This window comes from Halichoerus grypus, chromosome 1 (assembly GCF_964656455.1).
Source record: "Halichoerus grypus chromosome 1, mHalGry1.hap1.1, whole genome shotgun sequence".
In the NCBI taxonomy this organism is placed as follows: domain Eukaryota; kingdom Metazoa; phylum Chordata; class Mammalia; order Carnivora; family Phocidae; genus Halichoerus; species Halichoerus grypus.
The window spans coordinates 191754310-191767145 of NC_135712.1; the positions used below are offsets into that span (position 1 = coordinate 191754310).

Genomic DNA, 12836 nt, shown 5'->3' on the forward strand with positions numbered 1-12836 from the left:
ATGTTCACAATATTCTGCTTACCAATGCATTTTTATTTTAAGGTTCTATTAAGGAATGTGGGCATGAGGGGCCAGAAGACAGTCTTTCTAATCACAGACACTCAGATTAAAGAGGAAGCCTTTCTAGAAGATATTGACAGTGTGCTCAATACTGGAGAAGTACCTAACATTTTTGCTGCTGATGAAAAACAGGAAGTGATGGAGGTAAATGCTTTTTAGGGAGTGCTGTTCCCAGCACAGATATGTTCTTATCTTGCAACTTTTTCTCGCTCTTCAGGACAATTACAGCTTGTGTACAGGGTTTTGGTAATTAAAAACTTAAAAGTATATTATTTTAATACATTGGGGTTTTTTTGTAAACTTCAAATCACTTCTACCATACTTATGAGACAGAATTTTTATAATGATGGCACTTTCATCTGTTTGATCTTATGTAGCATGTTTTATGAGTGATTAGACATTTTAAATCACATCTTAGGGTCACAGTGATATGAAAAAACATAGCTTTGAAACATTGCTTGATTAGTTGTTATGGTTTACCAATGACTAGCAAATTTTTAAAAAGCCTTAGTAAAACTACTTGTCTTAACAATTCTGATATATCTGAGAATCATGCTTTGTGACTTACTTGACAAAAAATTACAATTGTGAAGTGCCAGATATTTCAGATGTCTTGTCCTTCTATCCCCATTTCTAACATCTCCCTATGCAAGATCTCTGCTAGTACTTGCTTCTTTCTTGTTTCCATAACTACTGTTAACTACAAAATATATCACTCATAGCTGGATGCTTCATTCCAATTTCCAGTGATAGCATCTGTAGTAAAATAGATTCACCCTAGTAGTTCAAGTGTCTGCTTTTCTCTAGCATGGAATGGAACTAATATATATACACATCATAGTTCCTCCTACATAGGGTTGTTGTGAGGTCTGAAGATCAAATGAAATGAAGCACTTATGAAGTGTCCTGTACTTAGAACACCCTCAGTAAATGGTACATTACCAGTTTGTGGCCTGGGGTGGGGAAAGAGAAAAGGAATAAAGAAAATATCCCAAGTTCTCTCTTTTATCTGGGTGATGTCAAGGATGTGGCCAAGGCTGCCAAAAAATGGTGAGTCTCCTAATTCATAGGATAAATTAATCCCCTATACTCCCATCCAAGAAATAGTCACCCTTGGAGAGTGGGCTTTTCTCAGCTCTGCCAAGCTTCCCTGCTCACATTAGCTATTTATCTTTTCATCTTGTCACTTTGCTACAAAACTTTTCCATTGCTTCAGTATTTTTTTTATGGTATGACCCAACAATGGCCCTAAGAACTTCTTTCCTTCACATTCCACCCAAGTCTAGGAACACCAGATTAATTTATCCTCAAGGAAATAGCCATAGTTAGAACGCAGTACTGAAATGCATACCTGTTTCTCTTTGCTTTATGCTGATATTTTTAAAATAGAAAAGGTAATATGAAAGAAGTTCTATTATTTTCTTTCCATGCTCTGCATTATCCTTGACATCTCACTTTGGAGATCATGTCCTGGGCTTTGTTTATTTCATCCCTCTGACAAAGATTTTAGTTTAAACCTCCTCACTTCTGATAACTGGCCTCTATACTTGGACTTGACACTGCTTACAGACTCAGCACGTCTCTGACTTCAGCAATAGAGTTCAAGCCTCAGACCTCCGTTTCCAGACTACTTTTCCACTGTTTTTTTTTTTTTTTTTTAAGATTTTATTTATTTATTTGAGAGAGAGAGAAGGAGAGACAGTGAGAGAGTATAAGCAGGGAGGAGAGGGAGAAGCAGGCTTCCCTCAGAGCAAGGACCCCGACACGGGGCTCGATCCCAGGACCCCGGGATCATTACCTGAGCAGAAGGCAGACACTTAACCGACTGAGCCACCCAGGCGCCCCTACTTTTCCACTGTTCTATTTGCCTTCCTTGAAGCCCAGGGTCTTTCTCAGTAAAACAGTGACTTCTTACTCACCACTTTAAGTGATATTTTTCTCAGTTCCTTTTAAAAATTTTCATTCATGTTTGACATAATTCATTATTCTTCAGCTTACATTAGGGCTCACTCTTTGTGTTGTACATTTTATGGGTTTTGGATAAATGAGTACTGATGTGTATTCACCAGTAAGTACCATACAGAATGGTTTCCCTAACATAAAAATGCCACAAATTCCATCTATTTATGCCTTTCTTCCTCCCCTGAACTCCTAGCAATCTCTGCTGTTTTTACTGTCTCCATCATTTTAGCTTTTCCAGAATCTTACATAGTTGAAATCATACAGTATGTAGCTTTTTTGGATTGGCTTCTTTCAGTTAACAACATACTTTAAGGTTCTTCCATATCTTTTTATGGCTTGATAGCTCATTTATTTTTATCACTGAATGATATTCCATGGAATGAAAGTATCACAGTTTATCTGTTCACCTATTGGAGGACATCTTGGTTGCTTCCAAGTTTGAGCAATTATGAATAAAACTGCCATAAACCTTTTTTGTGCAGGTTTTTGTGTGTTTCCAACTCCACTTTCTCTTGACTGCTGTGAAATTTCACTCAGTTTGTCTAATTATTTTTTCAGTAACAACTCATTTTCTTACTCCCCCGAATCAGTCCTGCTCCCAAGGTATATGTGTGTGCATGTGGATATTACTCTCCCACAGGCAGCTTATCTACCTAGAAGCATTAACCATTATTTCTATGTAAATAACCCCCATACTTATATTGCCATCCTGACTCTTTCTTGAACTTTTGTTCTACAGTTACAACCATATATTACCTTTCTCTGTTTGCATGTCCCAGGGTTAACTCAGACTTAATGCAGGTAGACCACCTGAAATAACTTCATAGACTGACACTGATCATAATAACCAGAATTTGGGAATTACTATCAGAATGCTTATACAGAATCCATTTATAATTTTCCACGGATATAGCTAGCACATAAGGCAGAACATATCTATAATAGAGAATTCTTTTAGAAATCAATTCATTGTAGTAGCAATAGCATTGTGTGTATATATATATGTCTATATATATGTGCTATCAAAAAACTTTCTTAAATCTATTTATAAGATAATTTACTGACTATGAAATCTTTTGTGCTCTGAACAAGAAGGGTAGCATATAAAAACTAATAGTTACTTACCTATGCGACAAGAACTATTCCAAGTGTTCACACGTACTAACTCATTCGATCCTTCAATAACCCTCTGATGTAGGTACTCTTTCCCCCATTTTACAGATGAGGAAATTAAGTTACAGAGAGGTTAAATAACTTGCCCCAAGGTCACATAGCTAATAAGCTGCAAGCTGGGATTTGAATTCAAGAAGTTTCTTTCCGGAGCCATGATGCCCAACCTTGAGTAAGATGTCTCTCTCATATAGAGATAAACAAAGGAAGTTAAAAGTACTCCTATAATCTCACCACCAGACAACTGTATTAGCATTTTTAAAATATATGAATGTTATAAGAATAAAGTGAGAGAATTCAAACAGCATAAAAATGTCCAAAATGAAAAAAAGAATGATATAAACCAAGAAAAATGTCCAGAATAAAAAGTGACAGCCTCCCTCCCACACTCTCCCTTAAGTCCATCTCACCATAAGTAACCATTATGAATAGTTTCTGTGATTGCTTCCATAAAAAGGTGTGTATGTACTTACACATGTGCCTAAGTATTTTTTAAGTTAACAAAGAGGATCATATTATACACACTGTTGTAGTTTGTTCTCATTTTTATGCTGCTGATCTTGTCCTAGCACATACATTGACATGCCTCCTTTAACGGTTATATAAAATCACAACATTTGGATATTTTATAACGTTTTTTTAACTGGATGCTTTGGTTGTTTGTTTTTCCTCTTATAAGCAATGTTGAATTATAGTCCTATACATATATCATGGTGAACTTTTTGTGAGTATCTTTATAAGTTAAATTCTTAGCAGATATTTGCTTTCAAATTATAGAATTATGGAGTTGGAAGAAGTCTTCTAAGTACAAACTGTATCAAAGAAATTCTACTGATATAAAAAAATTTAAGGGTATTTACAAGGTGAAGAGTAAAAATTCTTAATATTCCAGTATCTACTAATCCCATTATCAGCTTGTCCATTTTTGTTTATAAGGTTTTTATTTTCTGTTATTCCATAGGGTGTTCGTCCTTTAGCTCAGGCTGGCAATAAACACAGTGAACTCAGTCCCTTGGCCTTGTTTGCTTTCTTTGTGAATCGCTGCAAAGATAATCTTCATGTTGTAGTGGCCTTTAGCCCCATTGGAGATGCCTTTAGAAATCGCTTGAGACAGTTCCCATCCCTCATCAATTGCTGTACCATTGACTGGTTCCAGGTTTGTAATTTGGGGGCAGCGGTGGTGGGGGGATGGGAACTAAATCTTTTAGAATTTTTCTGAAATCTTACTCCACCTCTGTTAATATCCATTCAGCACATGTTTCTTGATCACTTACTCTAATGACAGGCATAGTGCTTGGCGCCAGGGACTGGTAAGCCTACAGGATCCCCAGAAGGATCTCACTCTAGACTGGAAGATAGAAAAGGCAGCTGGCAAATGAGCAGCCACAATTATATAAAAGAGCTATAATCTTGGTGTGCAAAAGTGAATCTCTGAAGTATGAAAATAAATTAGTTACATAGAGGAGGAATGTATTAAGAGCCAAGAGAATGTGTTATGTATATATGTATATATAAACCTACATGTATATATGTGTAAAAATACATATATGTAGATCTATATCTGTCCATATCAATAGCTATATCTATGCATATATTTATTATAAGTAATTGGCTCACATGATTATGGAGGCTAACATGTTTGAAGATCTGTAGCCAGCAAGCTGGAGATGCAAGAAAACTAATGGTATAAGTTCCAGTCTGAAGGCCATCAGGCTTGAGAACCAGGAAGAGCTAATGTTTCCATCTGAGTCCAAAGGCAGGAAGAAACCAATGTCCCAGCCTGAAAGCAGTCAGGCAGAAGGAGTTCCCCTTTCTCTGCGGGTGTAGGAGTGTTCAGCGTTTTTGTTCTATTCAGGGCTTCAACTGACTGGATGAGACCCATTCACACTAGGGAGGGCAGCCTGCTTTACTTAGTCTATTGATTTAAATATTAAACACATCCAAAAGCACACCTCATAGAAACATCGAGCATAATGTTTGTCCAAATATATGGGCACCCCGTGGCCCATAGTAAAATTGACACATAAAATTAACCATCACAAGGGCATAGTATGTGCAAAGGTAGAACAGCGGAGAGGGCATGGCTCATTGGTGTAACTGCAGATAGTTTGGTATAGCTGACTGGCAATGAGGATAGCAGGAGTTAAGCCTGAGTTTTGGGTGGGTGCCAAGTTGTAAGGGAATTTGTAAATGTGCCTATGAATTTGGTTTTATACCAAAGACACTGTGGGGGCATTAACATATATTTAGCTAACATATTTCAAAGGAAAAAATCCAAACACTTGGAGGCTATATGGTGGATGATTTGGAATAGGGCAAAACAAGAGACAGGAAGACCAGCTGGGTGATCATTTCAGTCATGCTAGCAGCAAATGATGAAGGCCGCCACTTCACTTAACCTTAAGGCAAAATGTCACTGCCTGTGTAAGACTATGAAATAGTAGTAGTTATGCTCTTGAGAATAGTAGTTCATGGTACCTTCTATTTAATTGTTTTATGTTCAATATAATGTGGACTGTAGATTATAGACTAATTTCTTTTATACCTCTTTTTAAAAAATATTTTATTAATTTATTTTAGAGAGAGTGAGAGAGTGTGCAAGCGGGGTTGAAGAGGTGGGGAAAGGGGTAGGGAGAGAGAGATAGAATCTGAAACAGATTCCACCCTGAGCACAGAGCCTGATGTGGGGCTCGATCTCATGACATCAAGATCATGACCTGAGCCCAAACCAAGAGTTGGATGCTTAACCGACTGAGCCACCCAGGTGCCCCTAATTTCTTTCTTTCTTTTTTTTTTTTTTAAGATTTTATTTATTTGAGAGAGAGAGAGCACGAGCAGGGGGGAAGGGCAGAGGGAGAGGGGGAAGCAGACTCCCTGCTGAGCAGGGAGCCCGACTCAGGGCTCAATCCCATGGGAATCATGACCTGAGCCGAAGGCAGATGCTTAACCAACTGAGCCACCTAGGTGCCACCCAGGTGCCCCTAATTTCTTTGAAAAATAAATTTCTGGCACTAATTTGTTTTATTCTCTTTTACCTATTTATCAATTTTATGTTTGAAAAACTAGTTTTCTTCCTTTGGAGGACTGTATATATGTTTCAGTGAGTAGATGTTTTAGTGTTTACACAAGAGTAAAAGCTGTGTGGAAACAATTTTGATTTATGTAAATCATATCTTAATATTATATCCATTAAGTGGCCAGAAACCAAAACCAGATAAAATCTGTCCAACCATAAATTTTTCTTTTGTGAAATCTTATAAATAGAGTTTACTATTTCTGGATATCTTTGTCATAACCATGAGACTTTCTATTCTATTCTAAGTGATTCATAGTTGTTGAGAAAATTTTTTAAAAGAGGAAACAGGGAGTTGCAAATAAATAAGGGAGTTTAAGTGGGTAACAGAGAGGAATAAAGGTTTTACACTGAAGCAATGGGGATGTAGGATCTGTGTCAGAATGATGCTCATGGCATTGTCTGGGGCCTGAGTGTGCGAAACTCAGGAAGTGATTATAAATCACTGTGTGTCACATAGGTCAGGACAGCATTGACTTTTTGGCTAGATCTTAGTCTCAAAGTAGGGTGTGTACTTACCAGGGGTACCAAAGCAATTCAGATGATAAGGGAAGGAATTACTGGAATATTCTTTTTTTTTTTTTTTTAATAGGCTCCATGCCCAGCGTGGAGCCCAACACAGGACTTTAATTCGCAACCCTGAGATCAAGAGTTGGATGCTTAACAGACTGAGCCACCCAAGTGCCCCTGGAATATTCATTTTTTGTATGAAATATTTTACATGGATTAACATTGACACCCTTACTCAGTTTATATGTCAGATGGCCATGGGTCATAGACAGGACGTAAGGTAACCTGAGGGATCCCTGTGATAAACTGAACATTGAAGATACAATGCAATTATGAGTGGATGTAAGAGAACGGCATAAACCAGCATAAGCTAGCTTGAGCTCTGTGTCAGCCATGTCATGAGGCAAAAGCAATGACTACTTAATGAGATCTGACAGGATATTAGTTAAGACAAATTTAAGAAGGCTATTTAAAATAGGTATTGATACTGACTTGAGACAACAAACCTTATCCCAGGAGTATATCATACAGTGCAATATTAGCTAATGATGGCATTGGAGAGACTGTTGGTTTCCTGTCAACAGCCCTTCTCTACCCACTTCATCCTTGCCTACAGAATTCTGATTTTGTCTGGGAAATCACCCTCCATGTAGCCATGTGTCAGAGGGGTTGATTCCTGGTTGGTCTAAGTCAGTATTGGTGCTCTTGTGCCTCTTGCTATTGATTGGTTTATGCATGAGTCTGTTCATGACCCACTCCTTGCCATGGGTCCTGAGTTCAAGTCTACTGGGGAGCTTTGGGGAATAGTTTTTTCACTATAGGAAGAGTTACATGGTAGGAAAAGGGCCTTTTCTGTCTCTCAAACTTGTTGCTTGAGGATATAATGTCCATAGCTGCAGCAGTCCTCTTGCCACCAAGATGGGACAAGCCCAAGGATAAAATAAACTGAGAATGGTAGAGCAAAAGGATGGAAAGAACTGGATCATTGATGACATGGTTGAGCTTCTAAATTAGACAACTCTATACGATGATACATCCCTTTTGTGCAGACACAGTAAAACTGGTTTCTGTCACTTTGGCCATAAATATTCTAGTTGCCCAGTTAGTTATTAAACCTTCATGATTAGGGCATCTGGGTGGCTCAGTTGGTTGAGCATCTGACTCTTGATCTCAGCTCAGGTCTTGATCTCAGGCTTGTGAGTTCAAGCCCTGAATTAAAAACAAAATAAACAAAAAACCCTTCAAAATTAGCAGGATAATTAAAAATGAATCACCCAGAACAGAAAGATAAACCTTTGTGGTGCTTTCAGTGATATATAACTCATATGACACTTACTCTGGCATTTTACAAAAATTCACTGATCTCAGTAATCTTTAGAAACCTCTTTTGAGGTTTGAAAAATATGTTAGTAGAACATAAATACAATCTATTAGTAGATATGCATACACTGGTAGTGTGTGCTTAAAACTTTACTAATGGGGTGCTAGGTCAAAAATGTTTGAATTTTACTAGGATGGAGGACCAGAGACTGAAAAAAAAAAAGATCTTAAAATGAATATTGTCTGATACAAAGGAAAATAATTACAAGCATCTTGTTGAATCTAAATGAAATTTGGAAACTACTCTAATGAGCAAGTAAAGATTAATTATTCATTTAACATAAATTATTTCATTGAATAAAAATTTGAAATAATTATTGACAGGGGCTGTCTTAGGCACTGAAGATAATGGCGGTGAGAAAAGGTCCTTGCTTTCATGGATTTTACATTTTAGTGGTCAGGGGAGACAGATGATGAACAAATGAACAAAAAAAATTTATATCATGTATTAGTAAGTGCTAAGAAGAAAACTCAGGACAAGGAAAAGAGAAATGAGAGAGGGAATGGTGTTTTAGAACGAGTGCACTGGGAAGTCCTTCCTAGTAAGTTGACCTTTGTGTAGAGATGTGAAGGAGAACCACATGCAGATCTAGGTGAGGAGGGTTCTAGTCAGAGGGAATAACAAGTCCCAAGGCCCAGAGGCAGGAGTACAGTTGCCATATTCCGGGAAAAGCAGAGGAACCATTTCACTGAGACAAGACTGGAGAAGAAGCAAATTTGGGGAGAAGAAACTCAAAATTTCAGCTCTGGATGTTATAACAGTTAGGAATTATGATGGACTGCTAGTAACAGAAACCCAAACTAGGGGCATCTGGATGGTGCAGGCTGTGGAGAGTCTGACTCTTGGTTTTGGCTCAGGTCATGATCTCAGGGTCCTGAGATTGAGCCCTGTGTTGGGCTTCGCACTCAGCGCGGAGTATGCTTAAGACACTCTCACCCTCTCCCTACCCACTGAGTGTTCTCTCTCTCTCAAATAAGTAATTAAATCTTTAATCAATTATTTAATTATTTATAATTAAATAAATCTTGAAAAGAAACCTAAACTAAACATATAAAGTTTTTTTCTCTCAGAGAAAAAATCTGAAGATAAACAGACTGGGCTTTTGTGGCTTAACAAAGTCATCAGAATCTAAGGTTCTTTCTTCTTTATTCTCCTGAGCATGTGGTTTCCACCCTCAAATTCATCTTATGGTCTAAAATGGCTGCTGGATGGGGCGCCTGGGTGGCTCAGTTGTTAAGCGTCTGCCTTTGGCTCAGGTCATGATCCCAGGGTCCTGGGATCAAGCCCCACATCGGGCTCCCTGCTCAGCGGGAAGCCTGCTTCTCCCTTTCCCACTCCCCCTACTTGTGTTCCCTCTCTCACTGTCTCTCTCTCTGTCAAACAAATAAAATCTTATAAAAAAATAAAATAAAATGGCTGCTGGAGCTCCAACTTTCACCTCTGTGTCCCAGGCAAAAAGTAGAATAGAAAATTAGGGCAAAAAGACACACACCAGCTCTATGCACCCCCCCTTATTTTTTAAGATTTTATTTATTTATTTGACAGAGAGAGAGACAGTGAGAGAGAGAACACAAGCAGGGAGAGTGGGAGAGGGAGAAGCAGGCTTCCCGCAGCAGGGAGCCCAATGCGGGGCTCAATCCCAGGACCCTCGGATCATGACCTGAGCTGAAGGCAGACGCTTAACAACTGAGCCACCCAGGCACCCCTCTATGTAACCCTTTATTTTTTTTTTTTTTAAGATTTTATTTATTTATTTGAGAGAGAGAGAATGAGAGAGAGAGCACATGAGAGGGGGGAGGGTCAGAGGGAGGAGCAGACTCCCTGCAGAGCAGGGAGCCCGATGCGGGACTCGATCCCAGGACTCCAGGATCATGACCTGAGCCGAAGGCAGTCGCTTAACCAACTGAGCCACCCAGGCGCCCTCTATGTAACCCTTTAGAGAGCCTTCCCTGAGGTCCCCACCCAACAGCTGCCTATATGCCTTTATCTCCTGTGAATTGCGAGGGAATATAGGAAATGTGGTCTTTTATCTGGGCATATTGCTATCTAGAATAAAATTGGGGTTCTAAGGGAAAAGGGCGGATAGCTTTTAGGTGGGCAACTAGCAGCCTATGCCATTGTCATGCTAAATTTGGGGTGTCTACTTGATGTCCGAGTGGAAGAGTTTAGGAAAGCAGTATAGTATATCCTTGATATGTAAAATATCACTGACCCTTCCTTTATATTGTGTTATCTTTAATTTTAGTGTAAAAATATTTACTAGCTCTTTCCCAGATTTCCCTGTGACCTCAGCCCACCCAATTCTATTTTCCCCATTAAGGTTTTAATTTTCTCTACCCCAAATTCTCTCACAGGAAGACACATATATGATTGGAGTGGAACTACTCAAATTTCTTAAGTTTCTCTTTTTCTTATTTTTAGCCGTGGCCTGAAGATGCCCTTGAACTTGTAGCTGTGAAATTCTTAGAAACACTGGAGCTTACTGAGGTTGAAAGGCGAGAGATAGTTCCAATCTGCAAACACTTTCACACTACCATTATGGATCTATCAGAAAGGTTAATATTACTAAATTTTAAAATGCCAATAATGCCTTGTATTTTAACATGTCTCTTTTTCTGAAAGCTCAAAATTTCAGTAGGATTTCTATGTCTTCTAAATATTTCTGATCATTTAATTAGTGAGGACCTTGGCTTGCAAGTAATGGAAAACTATTTAATCTAGGTTTAAGAAAAAGGGAGAATTTATGATAAAGATACAGTGGTGTCTCACAAGCTTAAGAGAAAGATGACAGCTGGATCACAGATGTGACTGGAAACAGGAGTTAGAAAGTCATCCTAAATCCGGAAATACTTTTCGTCTGTTTCTCATCCTGTTTCTTTCTGGGCATGTGCTTCTTTCTCTTTGCAGACTGCGTTTTCTTTTTCTGTATTTCTTTGATTTTTTTTCTAGTTTTATTGAGATATAATTGATATATAACATTATATAAATTTAAGCTGTACAACATAATGATTTTATATTTGTATATAATGTGAAATGATTACTACAATAAGTTTAGTTAACATTACCTCTTTTTTTTTCTTGTAATGAGAACTTTTAAGATCTACTCTCTTAGCAAGTTTCAAATACACAATACAGTATTGTTTACTATAGTCACCATGCTGTACATTACATTCCCAGAACTTATTCACCTTATAACTGGAAGTTGGTACCTTTTGACCACATTCACCCATTCCCCGCCCCACCACCTCCTGCCTCTGGAACCTCCAATTTGTGCTCCATTTCTATGAATTAATTTTTTTTTTAGGTTCCATGTATAAATGAGATATGGTATTTTGGCAGACTGAGTTTTCTCCTTCCCATTGCATATGGAGGAACCTGTCTGCCTCTCAATTCTCAGGTTTACTTCTTACAATTTCAGCTCTAGGCAGACTGATGGGCCTTTTCCAGCTCCCTTTGCCAAATTTATTCCAAAATGTGATCAGCCTCATTTGTGTCCAGTGCCCAACCTTGGTCTAATTAGCCATTGTTAAGATGGCAGGTTTCATAGAACAAACATTGCTGGTGGGGCACTGGATAGAAATTTTCAGAAAAGCAGAACTGGCTGTGGATAACTCAAAAGTATCCGTTTTACCTCTGTTCATCTCCAAGATCCCCATTTCAAAAGCACATAAACCCAAGTGCTCACGGTATATCTCCTATCCAGAATCATACAGCCTGGCGGCATGGTTGACTTTGATGGTTGCACCAGCAGTAGGCTCAACCTACTCTGTGTACTTGCTGTGAGAAAACATTGCTTCTGTTGTTTCCATGTGTATGTGTAGTAGTCTTACCCTTCTGGTCAGACCCCATTCAGCCAACATGACACACTCTGTGCAAAGAATGATGACTCACCCTTGCTATCCTATCTACAATGCCCCGTCCTACTATACTTCCCTAGCTTACACAGTATCTTGGGTCTTTTTATAGAGTTAGACCCTCCTGGCTTATGAAACATGTAAAAAGACCTACATCTTTCTTGCTGTTGTTTACCTTTGATACATCTTTGGTGATTTGTGCTTTTTAAACACATCACTGCTATTTGATATTTTACAGACAAGAAATCAGGATGTGGTTATGTGTAGAATTCTTAGAATGTTATAAAGTTCAAGTATGCAGCAGCTTCTAAGTAAAATTAACCTTTGTTCTTCTAGGTTTGTTGTTGATGCCATGTTGAGTACACCTCTTACTTTGTGCAACTCCTTACTTAGAATAAGATATGCTATCTGTCTGTCTTAGGTTCTTGCAGGAGCTAGGACGACATAACTATGTTACAGCTACTTCTTATCTTGAACTTATTGCCTCATTTCGACAGCTTTTGACTAAGAGGCGGCAAGCTATCATGGAAGCAAAACAACGATACGTAAATGGGCTTGACAAATTAGCTTTTGCTGAGTCTCAGGTAAATTTGATGAGCTTCTCAAAATGGTAACATATAATAGGAAATATAGGAAATCATAAATAACAAGAGTTATAATTTATGAAGAATATATTATGTGCCAGGCACTGTGTTATGTGCTTCACATGCATTCCTTCAGTTTTTCCTCATAACCACTCCATGAGGTAGACACTTTAATGATCCTCATTTTACAGATGAGTAACATGAGTTTTAGAGAAATTCACTAAGTTTCTATACAGACTCAA

General features: G+C 38.3%; 1 protein-coding gene across 1 annotated transcript in view; it reads left to right on the plus strand.

Moving 5' to 3' along the window:
• The window catches only part of DNAH12 (dynein axonemal heavy chain 12), a 232143-nt gene that overhangs the window by 135117 nt on the left and 84190 nt on the right, over positions 1-12836 (plus strand). The window contains exons 43-46 of the mRNA XM_078076858.1: positions 43-204; positions 4154-4348; positions 10578-10711; positions 12432-12594. Coding sequence (XP_077932984.1) covers positions 43-204; positions 4154-4348; positions 10578-10711; positions 12432-12594 — 654 coding nt within the window. The remainder of the gene's footprint in view (positions 1-42; positions 205-4153; positions 4349-10577; positions 10712-12431; positions 12595-12836) is intronic.